This window comes from Martes martes, assembly GCF_963455335.1.
Source record: "Martes martes genome assembly, chromosome: 7".
In the NCBI taxonomy this organism is placed as follows: domain Eukaryota; kingdom Metazoa; phylum Chordata; class Mammalia; order Carnivora; family Mustelidae; genus Martes; species Martes martes.
In genome coordinates, this window is record NC_137894.1 from 129,693,906 (window position 1) to 129,718,423 (window position 24,518).

At 39.8% G+C, this 24,518-nt stretch overlaps 1 protein-coding gene across 4 annotated transcripts in view; it reads left to right on the forward strand.

The window, feature by feature from the left end:
• LOC308345649 (acylphosphatase-1) overlaps positions 1 to 24,518 on the forward strand; it is a 47,295-nt gene that overhangs the window by 1,962 nt on the left and 20,815 nt on the right. The window contains exons 2-5 of one of the 4 annotated variants that reach the window (XM_080808042.1): positions 4,742 to 4,839; positions 17,386 to 20,602; positions 23,264 to 23,362; positions 24,111 to 24,199. In XM_080808042.1, the coding sequence (XP_080664168.1) occupies positions 4,750 to 4,839; positions 17,386 to 20,602; positions 23,264 to 23,362; positions 24,111 to 24,199 (3,495 nt within the window). In that variant the 5' untranslated portion in view covers positions 4,742 to 4,749. Of the gene's footprint in view, positions 1 to 4,223; positions 4,290 to 4,741; positions 4,840 to 13,923; positions 14,346 to 17,385; positions 20,603 to 23,263; positions 23,363 to 24,110; positions 24,200 to 24,518 lie in introns of those variants that run through there. The other 3 variants (XM_080808040.1, XM_080808041.1, XM_080808039.1) reach the window with 3 other exon arrangements.

Genomic DNA, 24,518 nt, shown 5'->3' on the forward strand with positions numbered 1-24,518 from the left:
AAGTCTTGGGCATTTATGTCTTTTCCTCACCTGCCCACCAAATTTAGGTGTTCTCCAAAACCCTCTTATTTCTCATATACACACAGTCCCAGACATTCTCTTCCTTAACAGTTTCAACCAAAAGCTGAAATTTCAGGCCTCTCCTATGTTTAAATGATACTCAGCTTAGGGCTCTCTCCCTAGTTACAGACTCAAATTTCTAGCTGCCTATTTAGCACCCCCACCAGAATGTTCCTCAGGAACCTCAGACTCAGTATGACAGAAGACAAACTCATGATCATTTCCCCCCCCAAATTTTTATTTATTTATATGAGAGAGAGCGAGCTCGAGTAGGTGGAGGGGCAGAGGCAGAGGGAGAAACAGATTCCCCACTGGGCAGGGAGCCTGGTGTGGGGCTCAGGGCTCGATCCCAGGACTCTGGGATCATGACCCAAGCCAAAGGCAGATGCTCAACCAACTGAACCACCCAAGTGCCCCTTGTCTGGTTGAAAGCATCAGTCATCTTGCACTCCTCCCTCTCTTTGTCACCCCTTCTGTCTAATTAGTGAGCAGGCGCTCTTTAATGTACTTTGCAATGTCTCATATATGACTGGTCCTTTGCATTGCTACTGCCCTTGGTGAGCTCTTCCTCACTTTTCTCACTCTCCTGCTATTCTTGCCTTCGACATCTACTCCCCGAGCTCATTTTTTAATGCTGCTGCCAGAGTAATGATCCTAAATAACCTCTGAACCCATCATTCTCCTACCCAGGGGCTTATTCTTTACCTATACCTTCTTTACTTTCACCTTTCAAGTTGAAACACATAATTTAACATGGTATGTCAATGTGCCAGATTAGGTCCAGCCTGCCTTTCTAGCCCTGCCTCCCTCCCTAGAGTCTAACCCAGTGGATATCAACCCTGGCTGAGCTTTAGAACTCCCTGGAAAGCAACTTCTGGGGGTGAGATCTGGGCATTGGTATTTTAAAAGTTTGCAGCCAGGGTTGAGAACCCTTGGTCTAGCCACACCTGACTACTTGCACTTCCTCCCTCTTTCTTTCTCTCTCTCTCTCTCCCTTTCTTTCTCTCTTTCACTCTCTTCTTTTCTTTTTTCTCTTCTCTTCTTTTCTTTTCTTTCTTCTTTCTCTTTCTTATCTCAGTGGTGTTACCAGTGGTGGTAGAGCGTAGCATTTATGGGAGTGCGTTCTGTACTCAGACTGCCTGGAAATAAATCCCAGCCCCATCACTTACTGGTTGTGGTTGTGTAACCTGAATGATGTCCTGCTTCCTCCAAGAACACTTTCCCAATCTTCTCAGTCAGAGTGAAACTTTTTGCTCCTTTGTGCTCTCAAGTATTTTCTGTTCTTGTTGAAGGACGGACTGAGTCATGATGAGCTCTTAATGGATGTTCATGGAATTGACTAATTGTGCATTTTAGTGTCATTATGTGCATGCATATTTGTCTCTTATACAAATAAAACACTCTTTGAGAACAAAGATTGTATCATTCATCTTTGTATAGCCTACAGTGTCCCATATGTAGTAGACAGTAGTTGTTTTTTTTTTTTTTTAATTCTATCGAGAAACTCGTTTTTCCAAAAAGAATTTTTAGGGCACCTGGGTGGTGCAGGTGGGTGGGTGTCTTAGTTTCAGCTCAGGTTGCAATCTCAGGGTCATGAGATAGAGCCTGCTTGAGATTCTCTCTCCCTCTGCCCCTCCTGCTAGTGCTCTCTCTCTAAAATAAATAAATCGTTAAAAATTAAAGATAAGGGACTCTTGATTTCAGCTCAGGTCAGGATCTCAGGGTTGTGAGATCAGGCCCCGCATTGGGCTCTGTGCAGGGCGCAGAGCCTGCTTAAGATTCTCTCTCTCCCTCTCCCTCTGCCCACCTCCCTCTCTTAAGAAACAAAAAATAACAAATAAATAAAAATGAATTTTATTTATTTATTTTTTTAAATGAATTTTAGAGAGGGTGCCTGAGTGGCTCAGTCAGTTAAGCATCTGCCTTTGGCTCAGGTCCTGATCCCAGGGTCCTGGGATTGAGTCCCACATCGGGCTCCCTGCTCAGCGGGGAGTCTGCTTTCCCTTTCCCTCTCTCCCTCCCCCCTGCTCCTGCTCTCTGTCTCTCTCTCTCTCAGATAAATAAAGAAATCTCTTAAAAAAATGAATTTTAGGGGCGACTGGGTGGCTCAGTGGGTTAAAGCCTCTGCCTTTGGCTCAGGTCATGATCCCAGAGTCCTGGGATCGAGCCCTGTATCAGGCTCTCTGATCAGCGGGGAGCCTGCTTCCCTTCCTCTCTCTCTGCCTGCCTCTCTGCCTACTGTGGTCTCTGTCAAATAAATAAATAAAATCTTTTAAGAAAATGAATTTTAGAGAAAAAAATAACATAAGCCAGGCACTCTATTTAGCCGTCATTTTCAAACATTGCCAAGCATAACAACATTCAATCCAGCTTCCCACCCCACCCCCAGCCCACTCCAGCGCTGTTATATGATTCTTCAGGATCTGGATCCTCACTTTTCAGTGGGGGAACAAGAAATGATTAATCTTTTTGGCTTCCATTGTAAATCCATCTCACCTCACGCAGTTTGCCCACCTAGAGTGTTCATATATGGAATCTTTTTTAAAAGATTTTATTTATTTATGACAGAGAGAGATTGGGAGAGCAGAAACACAAGTACAGGAGAGTGGGAGAGGGAGAAGCAGGCTCCCCACTGAGCAGGGAGCCCAATGAGGGGCTCGATCCCAGGATGCTGGGATCATGACATTATGACCTGAGCCGAAGGCAGACACTTGACTGACTTGGCCATCCAGGTGCCCCTCACATATGGAGTCTTATGTTATGAAGAGATGTGACGCATACAGGCAATTCAAAGAAGAACAATAAATACTACAGTTTTCCTTCATACTTTCTTAATCATAAGGTTAGCTGGATACTGATGCCTGCAAGGTCACTATACTTTTAACAATCATCAGCCACAACTCCCTTGACAATTCCATTTTCTCAAAAGAAACTCATGCATTTTGGTCATTTGGCTTCAATTGACTGATTCAGTTGTGATTCTGGAGCCCTGGGTAACTTTGCATGTGCTTGTAATCAATTGATTTAGATAAGCATTATTTAGAGTTTTCTCTAAGTAGGGCAGCTTCCAGAAACATAGAAGGAGGAATAACTTTCTCTGGGACTTCCTATTCACTTAACTCCCTTGCTACCAATTCCAGACTGGGGCATGGCCCCAAATTTGAAGAGAACAGAAAGAAAAAGTCAGGGCAGAAAAGTATAGGCACACCTCAGATACTTTGTGGACTCTGTTCCAGTCACTGCAATAAAGTGAATATTGCAATTAAGTGAGTCAAATAGAAACACAACTTTTATTGGCACTGGTTTCCCCGTGCACTATATTGTAGTCCACTAAGTATGCATTTGCAGTATGTCTGAAAAAAGTACATACCTTTTTTAATGAATGTACCTACCTTAATTTAAAAGATACTTTGCTAAAAAAAAAAAAATGCTAACCATTATCTGAGCTTTCAGTGAGTTGTAATCTGATCATAGATCGCCATATCAAATATCATAATGATGAAAAAGCTTGAAATATTGTGAGGATTACCAAAGTGCAATTCAGAGACGCAAAGTGAGCAAATACTGTTGGAAAAAAATGGTGCTGTTGGGCTTAATTCAGGTTTATAAAACTTAAATTTGTAAAAAAAAAACCACAAAAAACGTAGTATCTGTGAAGTGCAGTAAACTACAGTAAGACAAGGTATGCCTGTCTGTGTCCTATTCAATTTATTTGTGTATTTAATGTTTATTGTCTGTCTCCCACCTCCTGAATTTAAGTTCCTCCAGGCCAGTGACCCTTTTTGTCCACTGATGGAGGTCAACCACCTAGAACTGCGCCTGGCATACTGAAGGCTTTCAGTAAATATTTACTGAGTGATTGAATTTATTTCAAGTCCTTCTTCATCTACGCCTTTCTCCCTACGAAAAAAAATGAGGAAAAAACGTACTTAGTGACAGAGATGGGGTGAGGCCTGGGTCTGTAGAATCAGAGCTGAGACTGGACAGATAGATGCCCAGCTTGAGGCTTGCTACTTCTCTCAGAAACCGCGTTTGGAAATCTCACCTTCTGGGCGGGCTCTGGGCCGAGCGCTCCATTTCTGATTGGTCGGCAGAGGTGATGGGCATGAGAGACAGCGAAGGAGGAGCCGCTGTCTAGGCTTCCGGGAGCCGAGGTTACCCGGCGGTGGGAACCGTTGGCGAGCGGGTCGCGAGAGTAGTCCCAGGCGCCCGAGAGGAGGACGAGGAGGGTGAGCGTGGGATAGGGCCCCGTAGCGCGTCCATAGTTTGATACCCCCAAAATGTTAGTAGAAGAGTATTCTGGTGGCCTATGGAAGCTGGGTCCCTGGAAAGAGAAAGGGATGGAGAGGAAGCCCGATGGGGGATGGGCGTAGGGAGGCAATTGGATAAGCAGGTCATTACCCTGTAGGGGGCCTCCGGGCAGCTGCGACCCGAGGCTCCTTGGCCCAGGTGTCTTCTTCCTGTGACTTCGCACCCCCGCGCTTGCACGTACCCGCTAGTGTGCTCTGGCGATGGAGAACCATCGTGTCAGGGAGAGGTTACAGGGGTTACAGATGGAGAAGGGAGCGTCTGGTCCTTTCTTCCTCGGGATTTGGGGTCCTGGAATCGGATAACGAGACCTTTACTTTTCTGCTTTTCTGGTCTTTGCCTTTACTTTTTCTGCTTTTCTGGTCTCTGACAGGTGTGGGCATGAACATGGCAGAAGGGGACACCCTGATATCAGTGGATTATGAAATTTTTGGGAAGGTCCAAGGGGTATTTTTCCGCAAGTACACTCAGGTATGTGGCCTAGAGGCTTTGGGGATGTACCAAGGTTACGTGTAGGGGAACAACAGACCAGGTTCCTGATGAATGAATGTGCATTGGGAGAAGCTGGCTCTTTGGTAGCTGCATGGTGGTTTGTAGAGCAATGGGAATGAAAACGCTTTGGAGTGGACTAAAGACAATATAAATAGCAGAATCAGGAGCTGTTATTATCATTCTTTTCGGACAGCGGTACCACGGTACCTAGACACATATTAATGAGCTTTTCTGTTCCCAAGAGGAGTTGAGGGCTTCCCCAGTTCTCCCTGTTGTGGCCTCATCACTCAGATCACAGTTCTTGTAGGAAAACTAGCATTGATCAGATGGCATTTTTAAAATTAACATATAATGTATTATTTGCTTCAGGGGTACAAGTCTGTGAATCATCGGTCTTACACAATTCACAGCACTCATTATAGCATATACCCTCCCTAGTGTCCATAACCTAGCCATCCTGTCTCTCCCCCGTGACCCCCCAGCAACCCTCAGTTTGTTTTCTGTGATTAAGAGTCTCTGATGGTTCGTCTCCCTCTCTGATTTCATGTTGTTTTATTTTTCCCTCACTTCCCCTATGCATCTTTATTTTGTTTCTTAAATTCCACATGTGAGTCATATGATAATTGTCTTTCTCTGATTGACTTATTCCGCTTAGCATAATACCCTCTAGTTCTATCCATGTCGTTGCAAATGGCAGGATTTTGGTTTTTTCCCAATGGCTATATAGTATTCCATTGTGTATATATACCACCTCTTCTTTATCCATTCACCTGTTGAGGGACATCTAGGTTCTTTCCATAGTTTGGCTATTGTGGACATTGCTGCTATAAACATTCGGGTGCATGTGCCCCTTTGGATCACTACATTTGTATCTTTAGGATAAATACCCAGTAGTGTGATTGCTGGGTCGTAGAGTAGCTCTATTTTCAACTTTTTGAGGAACCTCCATGCTGTTTTCCAGAGTGGCTGCACCAGCTTGCAATGATCAGATGGCATTTAAAGATTTTATTTATTTACTTGAGAGAGAGCATGAGTGGGAGAGAGGGGGGCAGAGGGAGAAGGAGAAGCAGACTCCCTGCTGAGCAGAGAGCCTGCCGTAGGGCTCGAACCCAGGACCCCGGGACCATGAACTAAGCTGAAGGCAGACGCTTAACCAACTGAGCCACCCAGGTGCCCCGATCAGATAGCTTTTAGATGAATTCATGATATTTATGAAATTTATGTAATTGCTTCCTCTGTAGCTGCTGCAGACAACCTTCAGACCTCTTTCATTTATTCAGCCTTGCCCATTCCCCCACTTGATTCCTTTCTACTCATTATGGCTCTGAAAGAAGAGTTACCTTTTCAAGCTAAAGCTTTTCCAATGAAAATACTCGATCTATTCTAGGCTAAGTAATGGTAGCACTGAACATGGAGTCCACTGTTCCTATTAGAGTAACATGGTGTAATTGTGAGGATGAACAAACCGTTGACAGCCTGTACCTCTGCCTTAATGTCACTAATCTTCCCACAACATGCACATGGAGTTGTAATCTGTTTCCCTTCTGTCTCTGTTCAGGGGATATCAGGCTGTTGCCTTCCCAATGTATGGCCAAAGATAATGAGTTAAGACTGCGGAACTTTCCAAGTATCGCATTCCTGGTACTGTGGTACATAAAATTCAATCCTGAAATCTTCGAACTATGGATGTTACATGTCATTACCTCTTTTTTTCCAATAACTTGCAAATCATTTCCTCCTGTTCCATACATGAAGTGCTTGTTGAAAGAGAATTGCTGAAAAGTCGTAGCAAGAGCTATGTTGGAGTTAGCTTTAGTACCAATTATGCAGGGTAAATTCCTGTAACTTAGTGAATGGGGGTGACAGCTTCAAAGAAAAATTAAAGTTGTTGAGGGAAAAGGACCAGACAGTAGTATAGCTCATATTTCTCTACTGTCCCCGCACCCCGCAGTTCAGAGAGACAATAAAATAATGCAGACAACAAATATTGATTTGGAAAACTACAGGAAAATGCCATCTCTGGGTGCCTGGGTGGCTCAGTTGGTTGAGCATCTGCCTTCAGCTCAGGTCATGATTCCAGGGTTCTGGGAATGATCCCCCCCACCTCCAGCCCATCAGGCTCTCTGATCAGTCTGAACAGTGGGGAGCCTGCTTCTCCCTTTCCCTCTGTCTGCTGCTCCCTCTGCTTGTGCTCTCTCTTTGTGTCAAGTAAATTAGGAAAATCTTAAAAAAAAAAAAAGAAAGAAAGAAAATGCCATCTCTTTTTCTTCTTAGACTTATAACGTATTCTTTACTACTTATAGTCATTTAACCATATGTTCATTTTAACAGTTGTTTTCTTTCATGACAGTCTATATGTTGATATCATCTCGCCTCTGAATTCAATCCCTTTAATCACTCATTCCTGGAATAAATGATGATAGAACTCAAAGGAACTTTTTTTAAAGTTGCGATATAATTGACATCCCATAAAATTCACCCTTTTAAATAAAAGTGTATAATTTTAATGGTGTTTAGTCTATTCACAAAATTGTGCACTAATTCCAGAACAAAAAGAAATCCCATCCCTCCCAGCCCCTGGCAATCACTAACTTCATTTCTGTCTCTATGGATTTGCCTATTCTGGACATTTAGTGTAAATGGAATCATGCAATGTGTGGTCTTTTGTGTTTGGCTTCTTTCACTTAATGTAATGTTTTCCAGGTTATCATAGCATGTGTTAGTAGAGTAGTCCCCCTTAACTGCAGGTAATACATTCTAAGACCCACAGTGGGTGCCTGAAACTGGTTAGTACCAAACCATATATATACTACATTTTTTCCTATATAGACCTATGAATGATAAATTTTAATTTATAAATTAGGTACAGTAAGAGATTAACAGCAATAACTAATAAAATAGAAAAATTACAATATAATAAAAGTTATGTAACTGTGGTCTTTCTCTCAAAATATCTTATTGTACTATACTCACCCTTCTTGTGATAATGTGAGATGATAAAATGTCTGTTTGATGAGATGAATTGAGGTGAATGATGTGGCCACTGTGAGGTAGCATTAGGCTACTATTGTCCTTCTACTGACACTTCAGAAGGATGATCATCTTCTGAACTGCAGTTGACTGAGGGTAACCAAAACCAGGGAAAGTTAAACCATGGATGGAGAGAGACTACTATACTTCCTTTTTATGGCTGCATAATACTTCACTGTATGGATGTACCACAGTTTATATATCCATTCACCAACTCATGGACATCTAGGGTGTTTCCACTTTTAGGCTATTATGTAAACACTTATGTATTTGTTTTTATGTAAACATTCTTTTCAATTCCCCTGGGTGTTTCCACTTTTAGGCTATTATGTAAACACTTATGTATTTGTTTTTATGTAAACATTCTTTTCAATTCCTTTATGTACCTAAGAGTAGATTGTTGGGTCACCTGGTAAAAGTTTATAACTTTTTGGGAACTGCCAAACTATTTTCATTTATTTTGTATATTTTCTTTTTTTAAGATTTTATTTGTTTATTTGACAGAGAGAGACACAGAGTGAGAGAGGGACACAAGCAGAGGGAGTGGGAGAGGGAGAAGCAAGCTTCTCACGAAGCAGGGAGCCTGATGTGGGCCTCAATCCCAGGAACCAGGGATCACGACCTGAGCTGAAGGCAGCCACTTATCGACTGAGCCACCCAGGCACCCTATATTTTCTATTTTCTATTTTCATTTCATTTATATCTCCACTAATAATGTATGGGAATTCCAATTTCTCCAGATCTTTGTCAACAACTGTTAATGTTTATCTTTATTAGAGCCACTATTATTCTAGTGAGTATGAAGTGTTATATCACTCTGGTTTTTGTTGTTTTATTTCATTTTAAGGTATTAATGAATTTTAGAAGATTGAAGTCATACAAAGCATGTTCTCCGTCCACAATGGAACTAAACTACAAATCATTAACAGAAAGACACTAGGAAATCTCCTATATCTGGAAACTGTGCAAAACACTTTCTTAATAAATTGTGGTAAAATATACATAATGCAAAATGTATCATTTTAACCATTTTTAAGTGTACAGTTCAGTGACCTTTAAGTACATTCACATCATTGTGCAACCATCACTACCATCCATCCACAGAACTCCTTCATCTTGCAAAACCAAAACTCTGTATCCCTTAAGCAATAACTCCTAATTCCCCCTTTCCCTTCCTAGCTCCTGGTAATCACAATTCTACTTTCTGTTTCTATGACTTTGACTACTCTAGGTACCTCATATAAGTGAAATCCTACAGTATTTGTCCTTTTGTGACTGGTTTATTTCACTAGCATGTATCTGATTTTCCTTGTTTTTCAAGGCTGAATAATATTCTGGTGTTTGTAATATACCTGGTATGTGTGATTTTGTTTGCCTTCTAATAGTTAATGATGTTAAATATCTTTTCATGTGCTTATTGGCACATGAAAGAAAATAAAGTTTATCTTTTTTGAAGAAATGTCTGTTTAAATCATTTGCTATGAGTTATGGCTTCTTATTATGGAATTGTAAAAATTTTTATATATCCAGGATTCTAGTCCCATATTACTTAAATGACTTGAATATATTTCTTATGCCGGTTTTCTTTTTATTTTCTTGATGAAAACTTTGAAGCACAAAAGGTTTTAATATTGATGAAGTCTAATTTATTATTTCTTTTGTTGCTTGTACTTTAGTGTCGTATCTAAGAAACCTTTACCTAATCCAAGGTCATGAAGGTTTATGCCTATGTTTTCTTCTGAAAGTTTCTTCTAAGGGTTTTATCACTTAAGCTCTTAGCTTTAGATGTTTTAATCCAGTTAGAGTTAATTTTTTATATTGTGTGAGGTAGGTGGATTTTATTCTTTCGTATGTGGAGATCCAGCTGTCCCAGGATCACTTGTTAAAAAGACTATTACTTTCTCCCATTGAATTGTCATGGCACCCTTGTCAGAAATCAATTGGCTGTAAATGTAAGGTTTATTTCTGGACTCTAGTTCTAGTCCATTGATCTATCCTTATGCCAGTAGCACACTGTGACTGTCATAGCTTTGAAGTAAATTTTGAAATTGGGTTGTGTGAGTCCTTCAACTTTGTTCTTCCTTTTCAACATTATTTTTAGCTATTCTGGGTCCCTTATGTTTCCATGTGAATTTTACCATCACTTTGTCAATTTCTGCAACCCGGGCAGCTGGGATTTTGATAGAGATTGCTTAAAATCTGTAGACCAATTTAGGAAGTATTGTTATCTTAACAATATTGTCTTCCAATTTGTGAACATGGGATGTCTTTCCATTTATTCACATCTTTATTTTCTTTTGACAATATTTTATAGTTGTATGTAGTAAGTCTGGTACTTCTTTTTGTTAAACTTAGTCCTAAGAAATTTATTATGTTCAATACTATTTATAAATGGAATTGTTCCCTTAATTTCATTTTTGGTTGTTCGTTGCCAGTTTATAGAAATACAACTGATTTTTGTATATTTATCTTGTATCCTGCAATCTTATAGACTTATTAGTTCTAATTTGTGTGTGTGTTTGTATTTACCCCTTAAGATTTTTCTGTGAGTGAGTATGTCATCTGTGAGTAAGGTAGTTTTACTTTTTCCTTTCTACTTTGCATGCCTTCTATTTCTTTTTCCCTGCCCTGGCTAGAACCTCCAGTATAATATTGGGTAGATGTGGCAAGAGTCACTTGACTTTTTTTTTTTTTTTTTAATTTATTTGACAGAGAGAAAGAGAGGGAGCACACACCAGTAGGCAGAGCAGCAGGCAGAGGGAGAGAGAGAAGCAGGCTCCCCATTCAGCAGAGAGCTGATGTGGGGCTCGATCATGATCGAGCAGGACTCTGGGATCATGACCTGAGCCAAAAGCAGATGCTCAACTGACTGAGCCACCCAGGCACCCCAAGAGCCACTTGTCTTGTTCCTGATCATAGGGAGAAAATAGTCTTTCACCATTAGGTATGATGTTAGCTGTGGGTTTTTCACAGATGCCTTTTTATTAAGTTGAGTATGTTCCCTTCTATTCCTAGTTTGAATGTTGGATTTTGTCAGATTTTTTTTTTCATCTATGAGTTGATCATCTGTTTTCATCTGGTTTCTGTTTTATTAATATGCTTTGTTATATTTTATTTATTAATATTGTGTTTTAATTAATATGATTTTTAAACTATGGTATAATTGATTTCTCTGTGTTGAACCAACCTTGCATTCCTAGGATAAATCCCAATTTTTCATGATGTGCCACACTTTTTATATGGTGCTAGATTTGATTTGCTCATATTGAATTTTGTGTCAATATTCACAAGTGATAGTTTATAGTTTTCTTGTGATGTCTACGTGGTTTTGATATGAGGGCAATACTGGCTTAATAGAGTGATTTGGGGAGTTTTCTTCTGTTTTTTGGAAGAGTTTGTGAAGGATTGGTGAAAGAGTCTTCTTTAAACATTTGGTATATTGGGATGCCTGGGTGGCTTAGTAGGTTAAGCGTCTACCTTCAGCGCAGGTCATGATCCCAGAGTCCTGGGATCGAGTCCCATATCAAGCTCCTTGCTCAGTGGGGGAGGCTGCTTCTCCCTCTGCCTGTCACTCCCCCTGCTTGTGCTCGCTTACACTCTTTCTCTGACAGATAAGTAAATAAAATCTTTATAAACAAACAAACAAACATTTGGTATATTCACCTGTGAAGCCATCAAGCCCTGGGTGTTTCTTTGTGGGAAGTTTTAAATTACTGAGTTTCTTTACTTTTCATATTCAGACTGCCTATTTCTTCTTCTTCTTTTTTTTTTTTTTTAAGATTTTATTTATTTGACAGAGAGAGACCACAAGTAGGCAGAGAGGCAAGCAGAGAAAGAGGGGGAAGCAGGCTCCCTGCTGAGCAGAGAGCCCAATGCGGCTGGATCCCAGGACCCTGGGATCATGACCTGAGCTGAAGGTCACCTGAGCTGAAGCCACCCAGGCGCCCCTGCCTATTTCTTCTTGAGTCAGTTTTAGTAGTTTGAGTCTTTTTAGGAATCTCCCCTTTTCATCTAAGTTCTCTAATATGTTGGCACACAATTGTTTATGGTACTCCCTTATAATCCTTTTTATTTTTGTAAAGTTGGTGGTGCTGCCCCCCCCTTTAATTACTGATTTTAGTAATTTGAGCCTTCTCTCTTTTTTATTAGTCTAGCTAAAGGTTTGGCAATTTAGTTGATCTTTTTAAAGAACCGACTTTGGGTTTCATTGATTTTTCTTTTTTATTATTTTGCTAATTCCTACTCTAATGTTTATCATTTTTATCTTTCTGCTTGTTTTGAGTTTGGCTTGATCTTCTTTTTCTAGATTCCTAAGTTGGAAGTCTAGGTTATTGATCTGAAGTGACTTTCTTTTTAGATTGAAACTGGAGTTGGTGATTATATTCCTTAAAATAATGTTTCCAGAATATGGTTATGAGGAAGAATTAGCTTTTTGGAATTTTCTTAGGACCAAACACTATTTGGTTATTTAGATAGATATTCAAAATAGAACATGAGTCAGCAACATTATGGTATTTAAAAGTAAGAACAGAATCAAATGCACAAATAAAACCTACCAGAAATTCCCATTCTCACTAGTCAAATTTGGGAGGTTTTTTTTTCACTCTTAGAAATCAGATAAATCTCATTGCAATTTAAGAATTTATTTGACTTTATATCAACTCCTCCTCAAAACTCAATACAATCATTATTATAGCTAGTTACCATATAAGGTAACTTTGAAGAGCTGGAGATAGCCAACTCTCATAGGTTAATTGGAAGCAGAAGAGAACAATTGTTATACAAAGTCAGTTGGATATGGGCTTCCTTAATATCCATTTGCTACATCCTTTTTTGGTGCCCCTATCTTTGGCACTTAATACATGCTATAGGTATTTTCTATTTTTCTTCCTTAATTTCCTCTGTATGCCTTAAATTGTTATTTGGCTGCAGTCTCTTTTGTTCATTATACAAACATGTCTTTGCTTTGAACATAACTGATTTGATAGATACTTTAGTTTCTCATCAAACATGGTTTTGCTGTGCATAACATTTTCTTTGGCCAACTGCAGCAATTTCCCATATTTACTAGGTCACTCCTCTGGCATTTGGGCATGCGGTCATGGTAACTCCCATTTTCTTTTGTAATCCAATTCCTTCCATTTAGATAGGTTACTTAAATGATAACTTTTCTAATATTTCTGCTTGCAAATTAAAAAAAAAATACCTCTAAACATGGCTACGTTTCCCAGTTCTTCAGTCATTCCACAGTTTCATGATGTAAAGGAAGGAACATTGGAAAGGCTAGAGCAAAGCAACTACAATGATTGGACGGTCTTCATAAAGCTGTGATTATTTAGACAGAAGAGAAGAAAGTCAAGGAAAAACCCAACAGTTACGTAGTCTCATGAAACTTTGATGTTCAGAGGCTGATCACTACATGATTTTTCCTTCCCTAGGAGGACAGAAAGTGGGATTTGGATACAACATAAAAACCTTGGGTGAGACAATTTTTCTCAAGTGGGAACAAAAGAATGAGTTGCCCAGGAAATAATGATCTTTAAAGATACAATGGACACTCATTCATCTGGATTTGTTTAGGTGTGGTCCTGGCTGAAGACAAAGAGAAGGATCAGATAACTTCATGCTTTTTCTATTTAATATACCCACTAGATTCTTGATTAGGAGAAGGGGAGATGAGCAAGATACGGCCCAGGATCCTAAAAACAATCAGCCTCAGGGAATCATTTTAAAAGCATCTGATTTGCTTTAGTGCTTAAGTCTTTACTACTTAACCAAACTGACCATGTAGTGAAAATTTCTAGTGCCTAAGTTTTATAGGGTAGAAGGAGGAGATGAAGTCAAATGGCCAACACTTCATGTTAAGGTCAATGAGATTCTCCTTGCTGTAGTTCTGTTTTGACTGTTCTGGACAACATCAAATTAGTTTCAGTGGCTTGATTCTAGGCCAAGATTCTGGCAACTGATTGTAGTCTTACTGTTTTGTTCAATCTCACTGGATTTTTCTCTCTTTTGTATTTTTCTTTCCCTTAGGCTGAGGGTAAAAAGCTGGGATTAGTTGGCTGGGTCCAGAACACTGACGAGGGCACCGTGCAAGGACAATTGCAAGGTCCCATCTCCAAAGTGCGTCATATGCAGGAATGGCTTGAGACAAGAGGAAGTCCCAAATCACACATCGACAGAGCACACTTCAGGAATGAGAAAGTCATCGTAAAGTTGGATTACTCAGATTTCCAGATTGTGAAATAATGGCTTGAATTTAAATTTTCTAAGATAAACTCACTGGTTTTGTTTTTATTGTTAATATAGATCTAGTCTGTGTTCAGTATTAGAATTGGTCAGTAAGTTATGTTAGTATCAGATATTTGAATATTAGTTTATATTATATGTATGATAGATGACCAACTCTACACAATTCTAAATAAATAAAAATGCATTAGAACCTTTTGCATAGGACACTGTCTTTGCTGAACTTCACGTGGGGCAAAATAAGAGGTATTTATTCAGTAAACATCTGTGGGAAGAGAATTTTGATGTAATTTAAAGAGCTGAAAGAAAAAGCAGTTACTTTGAATCTCTATTTTTTTTAAAGATTTTATTTATTTATTTGACAGAGCACAAAGCAGGGGGAGCAGCAGAGAGGGAGGGAGAAGCAGGCTCCCTGTTAAGCAAGGAGCCCAATGTAGGGCTCTACCCCAGGACCCTGGGATCATGACCTGAGTAGAAGGCAGACGCTTAACCGACTGAGCCACCCAGGTGCCCCTGAATCACTTTTTTACATGGTTTCCATAAAGTTTTCTTCTGGAAATTGCACACCTAATAATAACAAATCCCACAATTTCAGTTTGTTAGTGTTCAAATGATGTTTTTGGACTAATTACTTTTCTGGAGTTTCTGCTGTCATTCCTTTCCTCTGGGCAAGGATTTCATATAAAGCAATGTTATGGGCTAAATTACATCACACACCCCCAGCCCACCCCCGGTTCATATGTTGAAGTCTTAAGGCTCAGTACCTCAGAATGGGACAATCTGGAGATAGAGCTTTAAAGAGGTAATTAAGGTTATATGAGGTCATTAGAGTAGGCCCCAATCTAATATGCCCCAGTGTCCTTAAAAAAAAGAAAGAAATTGGACACAGACATGTACATGCATAGAGGAAAGAACATGTAAAGACAGAGGAAGAAGACTGCCATCTACAAGTCATGAAGAGAGGTCTCAGAAGAAATCAACTTGTCAACACCTTGACCTCAGACTTCTGGCCTCCAGAACTGTGACAATAAATTTCTATTGTTTCAGTCACTCCATCTGGTATTTTGTCAGGGCAGCCCTACAAGCAATAATCAGGATTTTGCTTCCTCAGCCCTCATGTTTCCCAGTTTGGCTTGGTCAGCCATTAAACATGTTTATAGCAAATGCTTACTGGATTTAACAAGTTTGTCATAAATTAAAAAATTTGGAAATAATAGGTTTCTATGAAAATGAGACAGGAAGCAAAAACTGAGGATTGGGTTAATAATTTTCCAAATACTTATTCTCATGTTTTTACAGTTCTCATTCAGTTTGAAAAGGAGCTGCGGGGGCATTAGGAACATATCAAGAAAGTAAATGAAAGGACTCTTGGTGTCTTTATCTGCAAATTAAGAGGGATGGGCTATTTTCTCTGCCTTCTCCATCTCTGAAATGCTATAACTCTGTAAGGTGGAAAGCTGTGGATTTACTCATCCATTGAGTGCCTAACAGGGCAGGCACTGTAAAGTAAACAAAACAGATAAAATCCCTACCTTCGAATAGTTTCCATTCTAGTGAGAGAAGACCTACTAACACAAATAACATATATATTGAATTAAATGGTAGGTAGTACACATGAAGGTGGAAGGGGAAAGGAAAACGAGAAAAGCAGAAGTGAAAATTGCTGGGAACAGCCTTTCACACCATGGTAGAGGGGGAGAAGGATTGAGAATTCGGGGTACCATTGTGAAGAGATCCCCAGGTAATTTCCCAGAGAGCAGCTGGTGCGCATGCGCATTTGGGTGTCACCGACGAAAGCGCGTTCCCAGCGGGTCACCTAGGAAGCGCATGCTCGTGGCGCGTGCATGAGCCTCTCGAGCCGACGTGCGCGCGCCCCGCGTCCGAGGCGATTGGTAACCGGGAGTTGGGTCACCTAGGAAGCGCTGTTTGAGGTGACTTAAGGCAAAGCACGCGTCGAAAGGACGGTTCCGGGAGCCTTTCTAACGGCGGAAAGGCCCTGACGACCGCCGCGAGCGTGTTTGGGACCCGGCGGCGCACGGGCTGCGGGAGGCCTCGTGCGTCAGGGCGGCCGAGCTTGGCCTGCCGGTTGGGGGAGGGGTCGGGGTGGAGCCTGAGCCTGGGGGACCTGCGGCGGCGGTTCTTTTCCCCACCCCCACCCCCACCCCCGGAGCTTTCGCAGCCGGGGAGCCGGACCGAATCGTCGCCTTTGATTGTGGCCCGGAAAAGACTGGGATGTCGTCAAGAAATCGTTACGCTGGGTAACAGTCGGAATACCAGTTAAATGTTGACCTCTCATCCGCTGCCGGCCGCGAAGTTCCTTACCTTGAAAAATACGGTCTGCGATTGGTGTTCCCGGGCTTGAAAAACCAGCCCTGTCACTTGTGAGAGGTCCGGTTCACGCTGCTCTCTCGCCTGTGAGGAAGGGAGGAGATTTAGTGACGCTATAATCTTAATATTTTATACCTGGCAGGAAAGCGTAAAATCCAGTCCAGACAGCCCCAGACCCTCGCTGCTGTGGTGAAGGTAGTGCGGAGCCCTCTGTAAATATCACAAGACGGTTAATACAGGGACCTTCTGAAAACTGATTATCAAAGTAATGTGTGAACAAGATTTAAAAATCAAATAATACAGAAAAGTGGATAATAAGGCAATTCCTGCCGTACCCTTTACCATTCCCAGTCTCTTTCCTCTGAGGCAACATTTAAACCAATAATAAGGAATAATAATCCCTTAATGCCCATCTCGTCTTGATACAACAGTTTGATTTTTTACATTTCCTCTGTCTTAGCACTTCATGAGGAGTTTTTACTAAAAGTCATGGTTATTGTGTAATGTATAAATATTATGAAACTAGCTTGGACACTTTTTTCATGAATTTCTAGCTGAATTTAATTTAGACATCTGTTTTTGGTGAAGTGATTAGAATTTTGAGCACTGTCTTACGGGTCAACTTCAATTGTGATTATGATTTCACTTTAGGGCATGTGGGATTTAGAAAGGAGCAGTGAAAATTATGAAATTGTGAATGCTCCTTTGGATATTAAATCCATTGCACCAAACGTGAGCTGTGTGATCTGCCTAGAGATCAAAGCTATAATTTGTTTTGTTTTGTTTTTTTGCACTGTGGTTTAGTAAGAGTTTTAATTTACCTCAAATGGTATTTCTCTGTAATGCTTGAGAGAAATGGATAATGCTGTGTAACTCTGAGGCTTTGATAATGTGTGTGTGTGTGTGTTTCTCCCACAGGCAATTATTTCCAGTGAGACAAGGAAACCAGTGCCTGGCATTCTTACCAGCTTTCTACCTGCCATGATCAAGTGTTTGTCAGTTGAAGTACAAGCCAGATTGCGTTCTGGTTTGGCTATATGCTCCTTAGGCCAGTGTGTTGAGGAGCTTGCCCTCAACAGTATTGATGCTGAAGCAAAATGTGTGGCTGTCAGGGTGAACATGGAAACCTTCCAAGTTCAAGTGATAGACAATGGACTCGGGATGGGGAGTGATGATATAGACAAGGTGGGAAATCGTTATTTCACTAGTAAATGCAACTCTCTACAGGACTTGGAGAATCCCAGGTTTTATGGTTTCCGAGGGGAGGCCTTGGCAAGTATCGCTGACATGGCCAGCGCTGTAGAAATTTCATCCAAGAAAAACAGGACAGGGAAAACTTTTGTGAAACTGTTTCAGAATGGAAAAGCCCTGAAAGCTTGTGAAGCTGACTTGACTAGACCAAGTGCTGGGACAACTGTAACAGTATATAACTTGTTTTATCAGTTACCTGTAAGAAGGAAATGCATGGATCCTAGACTGGAGTTCGAGAAGGTTAGGCAGAGAATAGAAGCTCTCTCACTCATGCACCCTTCCATTTCTTTCTCTTTGAGAAACGATGTTTCTGGTTCCATGGTTCTTCAGCTCCCCAAAACCAAAGATGTATGTTCCCGATTTTGTCAAATTTATGGACTGGGTAAGTCCCAAAAATTAAGAGAAATAAAATTTAAATATAAGGACTTTGAGCTTAGTGGCTATATCAGCTCTGAAGGACATTATAATAAGAATATGCAATTTTTGTTTGTGAACAAAAGACTAATTTTAAGGACAAAGCTGCATAAATTCATTGACTTTTTACTGAGGAAAGAAAGTATTATTTGCAAGCCAAAGAATGGCTCTGCTACTAGACAAATGAATTCAAGTCCTCGGCATCGGTCTAACCCAGAACTCCACGGGATATATGTAATCAATGTGCAGTGCCAGTTCTGTGAATATGATGTGTGCATGGAGCCAGCAAAAACGCTGATGGAATTTCAGAACTGGGATACTGTTTTGGTTTGCATTCAGGAAGGAGTGAAAATGTTTTTAAAGAAAGAAAAATTATTTGTGGAATTATCAGGTGAGGACATTAAAGAATTTAGTGAAGATAATGATTTTAGTTTATTTAGTGCTACTCTTCAGAAGCATGTGCCCTCTGATGAGAAGGGTGACCAGGCCAGTTTCCAAGAAGCATGTAATAGTATTTTGGATTCCTATGAAATGTTTAATTGTCAATCAAAAGCTGTGAAAAGAAAAGCTGCTATAGAAAACAGAAGAAACACACAGAATTCTAGAGATTCAGAAGATATCAGAAAAGAGACAGATGGTTCATTTTTGTACGTTTATGAATCAGACGGCCCAGGCCATAGTAAAGTGATGGAGTCATCTTTACAAATCAAAGATAGCTCTTGCTCAGAATCAAGGATCTTGGAACAACAGACAGCTGAAGTATCAGAATCAGGAGAAAATGAAAAACGTAAAGAACTTTGCTTAGAATTTAACTGTTCAGAAGATCCCTGTGGAAGCAGTTCAGAAATGTTTGCGAGCCCTTTTCAGACATCATACTGCTTTGAGAAGAGTGGGGATGATCTAGAAATACAGAATGCAAGTACTATTGTTAATGGCATGGCTACCAGTATCCTGGAAAATAATGGAACCCAGAATCAACTGGAGAAATTTAAAGATGCTACCGAAAGGGGATGCCAACCTCTGCCTTTTGCGACATTATCGAGAGTACATGGTGCTCAGAGGGAGGAAGAGAAAAGGAAAAAACAACCTAGTAATTGTGGAGGAATAAACATTTTTAGTTATGGACAAGTTAAGTTATGTTCCACTGGCTTTATAACTCATGTGGTACAAAATGAGCAAACTAAATCAACTGAAAGAGAACATTTGCTTAAAAACTATATTCAACCTGGTCCTGTGAGTGCCAAAGAAACATTTGTAAATAGAACGTGCCATTCAGTTGAGACTCCAAACATCGAAGACAGAAATAGCACTTTAAGTAAAGAATTTGCTCAACTATCTAACAAAAAATTATGCAGAACAAATACAGATTTTGGGCTAGAGAACAAACCTACAGCAACTTATAAAAATGTTTCTATTTCTCAGGAAAGTAGTAAAAAATCACACATAGGTTGCTTATTATCTGATACATCCTCTTCTTCCCCTTGGTGTATACCTCTTTCAAATGGTAGTAAGAAAATAGATGAATTGATTGGTTCCTCCAAACCCATAGCCCGTAAGAAGCTAAGATTAAGTTCACAACTAGGATCTTTAGAGAAGTTTAAGAGGCAATATGGGAAGGTTAAAAATCCTCTGAATATAGAAGTAGAAGAAAATAATAATTTTGAAATCTCTACCAGTCTCAGTCCTCAAACTGAACCTGACATTCCGTGGACAGACCAGAATCACTTAGACAACTCAGACATTTGTAAAGTCACTAGTGTGAAACATAAAGACCCAAATAATTTTTGTGTCAAGAAGTCTCCTAAATCTTTAGCCTCTAAATTATCCAGAATGAAAGGTTCGGAAAGAGAGACTCAAGCAATGGAAATGATGAGTCACTTTGATGAACTTCCACTATCAGATTCCAGGAGGAAAGACCATGACTTGTGCAGCGGGTTAACCTTAGATTCTTGTATGTTATTTCAAAGTGAGTATGAAAAAACAGAGAGTGGCATCATTCCAGTGTTGGACTCTGTCACACAGGATAATTCCTTCAATAAGGATAGTGAAACATACTCTAACAACAACACAACAGGGAACTCTGTGATACCAGAAACTCCTTTGGTGTTACCCTGTAATCATTCTAATGTTGTCAGGAAAGATTCAGATGTTCTTGTGGCTTCAGAACCACAGATAGGAAGTCCTGAGTCTCCCAGTAGAATGTCAGTGGGTCATGTGGAAGATTCCACCTCTGACCAAAATGGACCGTGTTTTCAGAGTGAAGAGTTTAGAGCAAGAACTTGTTCTGTAGATGAAGAGTCAAGTACATGTTCTTTGGATTGGCAGCAGCATTTTGATGTGGCCCTGGGAAGAATGGTTTACATCAACAAAATAACTGGACTCAGCACATTCACTGCTCCCACTGAGGACGTTCGGGCTGCTTGTACTAAAGACCTAACAACTGTAGCTGTGGAGGTCATACATGAGAATGGTAAGCATGTAGTATTCACTGGCATGAAATGCTTTTGAAGGTGGAAATAGTGGCCAAGGCATGAGATAATCATTGCCCAAAGAGATTATCTCAGCTTTTGGAACATTTTGAAGTTTAATTACAAAATGTCTTTTATGGTATATGAAGATTCTCTAGATCCAGTACTATTTATATCTAGAAATACAGGAAAGACTGATAATAGGATGGAAGTGTATGTATATGTGCCTATGGGTGTGTGGACATATAGGAGGATGAGACTATTTTTAATGAAAATGATACTATTAATAGTTGAGAAGATCCACAGTGCTCCCCTACCCCACTTTCTTCTCTCTCCCAAACATACATCTCCTAGAAATTTGTCTTTAAAGATACCTGCAATGCCAGTGTGGTAGTTTTCTGGAAGTTGCTTTCTGCAGCTCCCAGGTAAAGGGCCAGAATGATCCTATAATCATCCTAGGTTTCCCAGATAATCTTTGGCTCAGTACAGTACTATATATTTATGAACTTTGTTGTGTGTTTTTAGAAAAAGACCTGACCATAAATTTTTTGGAATGTAGGTAAAGTATGTACTTTCCTAACTGTACTTTTCAAATATAGTTTGTTATAATATATATGTTAACCCATTTGAACTGCTTATGCTATAAGTAGCTGTTACTCAGAAAGACAACGTAGCTTTTAGATCCTACCACAAGGCTCCATCAGAGCCTACACTGCGACTCTTGAATTCTCAGGTCCCAGTCAACATTAAAGTTTCATGGTTTTGGCAGTGTGTTGAAAGCCAGACGTTGGGAGATGGTAAAGTGATTTCCATCTGGCTATAATCTTGGTTTTGCATCAGGAGGATAAACATTAAATGTGCATCCATATTAAAAGTCTTGAATTTGCAGAAGAGTGTATGTATGAATGTAATTGCAAATTAACTTGTAATTTTCCCTAGGATGAATATCTCTAGCAAGAGGCTCTGATTTATCCAAGGTCAAATAAGACCTTTATTTTTCAATGGTTTCCAGCTTTTCCCTTGTGAAAAAAATAATTACCATAGTAATTTACAAAGTATTAAGTAGGGAGAAAACCCTTGTCTTTGAGTACTGCTCCTGAGACTCTGAGGTTGCTCCTAAAGACACACGTGGTTTTCGGTCTTTGTAACTTAATGTCCTGATTTATACCACATGCTTATCAGAGGTAAGCCCAAGGCACTGGCACCTCATCTTCCTGAAATACAACTGCTTCTAAAATGGTGACAAAAAAGAACTTGATTACATTACACTGACGTGGTTGTTGCTAAAACCAAGGGGGGAATCTCAGTTGCCGGTTGCCGCACTCAGCATAAAACTCTGCTCCCGTTAAATCAATCTAGATGTTTCAAACACTTCAACCTACTTGACTTTCTAGATTAGCAAGTCTTGCAGTGAGCTCTGAAGGCTCATGTTAACTCAATTTCAGAAGGAAAAATAAAGTATGTTGGGTATAGAAACAAGTTCCATGGAAAGATGGCTCCTAAGCGCCCTCTACTCACATGGAATATTACCTCTCTGGAAAGGACTCATATATAGTAGGACATTGGAACACTGTTGGACCTTACATAAAAATGTTACCTAAGATGAGTTGTTAAGAGGTAAATTAAATTGTACAGAAGAGAAGATCTATAAAGGTAGTTTTAAGGAGTAGTGTCAAATCTTCAAGCCCTGGCAGTTTTCTTTAAAAAGGCTTTAACTCTGTCCTTCCTATGATGGTGACACAATCTTATTTCACCTTAGCCTTTAATTTTATCATTCTGAATGAACCTCTCCAATTTTTGCCCAACAGATTTATCTCTTTGAAATAAAGTTTCATCATGTTTTACCCCTATTCAAAAACTGTCAAATTCAGGCATTATTTCTAAAACTCAAAATCATCCTTCAGAGAGGAGGGCAGAATTTGGGCCAGATCTTACTGGACTTTGGAGTTTATATTGAGAAGTTTTCATTCTTTTGTCTACTCATGTATTCATTCATTTATTGACTGATCATACTGTGCTAGGTTGCAGATTCACTGACTTGGCTTGCAGGAGTTCACAATCTGTTAGGGAAGACAGCTATCTAAACATAATATGGTGACATAAATGTTATAATAGAAACATGTTTTGGGTATAAGAGACATACAAATTGGGGACTGGTGAAGTTTGCACCAAGTAGTGAAGGATAACAGTCGAGAACCACTACATATTTAATATTGACTATCTCAACCATGACACTGTTGACATTTTGGACTAGATAATTCTAGTCCAAATGAACAAAAATAATGTCTAGTCGTAGGTTTGTCCTACACACTGTAGGATATTTGGCAGTGTCTCTGGCCTCTGTCTGCTAAATGTCAGTAGCACCCCTCACACAAGTTGTGGCAACCAAATGTTGCCAAATGTCCCGCATACGAAATTGTGCCCATTGAGAATCGGTGATCTATTTTCGGTGCTCATTCTGTGGTATAGATGGATAATGGGACTAAACATTAATGTAGGTTCCTAAGTTAGTAGCATAACTTCATTTAAGAACTCTGATTCTCAGTCTAGTAGTCAATCTTATATCTTGATTTGGTTTCTGTAGAAAGATTTTTTATGTAACTTGATTTTTTAAATAATTTATATTTTGAGTTCAAATGTGTAGGTTTCCTTTTTACATTTAGGATCTCAGTACAGGTGTCATCCTTTTAGAAGCGACCTCGTTCTTCCTTTCCTTCCAAGAGCTCAGGAAGAGAGGACTGTGATGAGACAGAAGAACAGAGGTAGGGGCAATAACAGAGGTTGCTGGGACACCTAGAATGTCCTGTACCACCTAATTCAAAAAATTTTTTAAAAAGCAGAGTTGTATTATTAAGCTTGATCAGTGCCAGCTGTGCCTTACTGGAACCAGGAATTCCCCACGGTCCTATTTAACAGCAGAACTAAGTAATTCAGTGCATGCATTTACACTTGATCTTAGCCAAAAGGCCGAGAAGCGATTCAGTGCATGCATTTAGATCAGAAATTACTTTTCCAGACTTGAAGTCAATACTGGGTGATTATGAACCATCTATGGTGTTTTGTGATTGAGAAAATATCTCTTATTTTTAAAGATTGGAGGTTTGCTCCATATTGTTGTAGTTTTATGTAAGCAAAATTCTTATTTTCAAAAAAAGCTACAGACATTATGTTTGTTCCTTATTTCTAAAAATAGGTAAGGTATGTTTTTATCTAAAGATGGTGAGACTACTAATTTGAACCAGTTTCTTCTCAACTTGTATTCTGAAATATCTCCTGAACATAGTTTGGAGAAAAAGCTATAATGCCAGAAGACGCAGTCATCATCCCTAGTTTAAAAAGTAACAGATCAAAACAATTTAGAGATCCAGCAAACACTGAACATTTGTAGAATATTGGAACAATATGTCTGCTCTTTGATCTTGAGGCTGCACCACACCAAATATGAGACGCCATTCACTTTCTTTTTCTGAGGCTCTTGATGCCAACTATACCTGTTCCCTTTTGCCTTAGATACTGTGGTGGATGATCCTGTTGGTAGAGAATCGCTTCAGTCTTTGTTCTCAGAATGGGAAAATCCAGTATTTGCCCGTTATCCAGAGGTGGGTCTACAGCAGTTTTTCTTTGCTCGTTATTTTAAAATTTGGATTTCATTTAAGTTGTCTATGGGCATGAATGACTATACTAATTTTTATTTTTATTTTTTTAAAAGATTTTATTTATTTATTTGACAGACAGAGATCACAAGTAGACAGAGAGGCAGGCAGAGACAGAGACTGGGGAAGCAGGCTCCCTCCTGAGCAGAGAGCCTGATGCGGGGCTCGATCCCAGGACCCTGGGATCATGACCTGAGCCGAAGGCAGAGGCTTAACCCACTGAGCCACCCAGGCGCCCCTATACTAATTTTTAATTACAAATGGA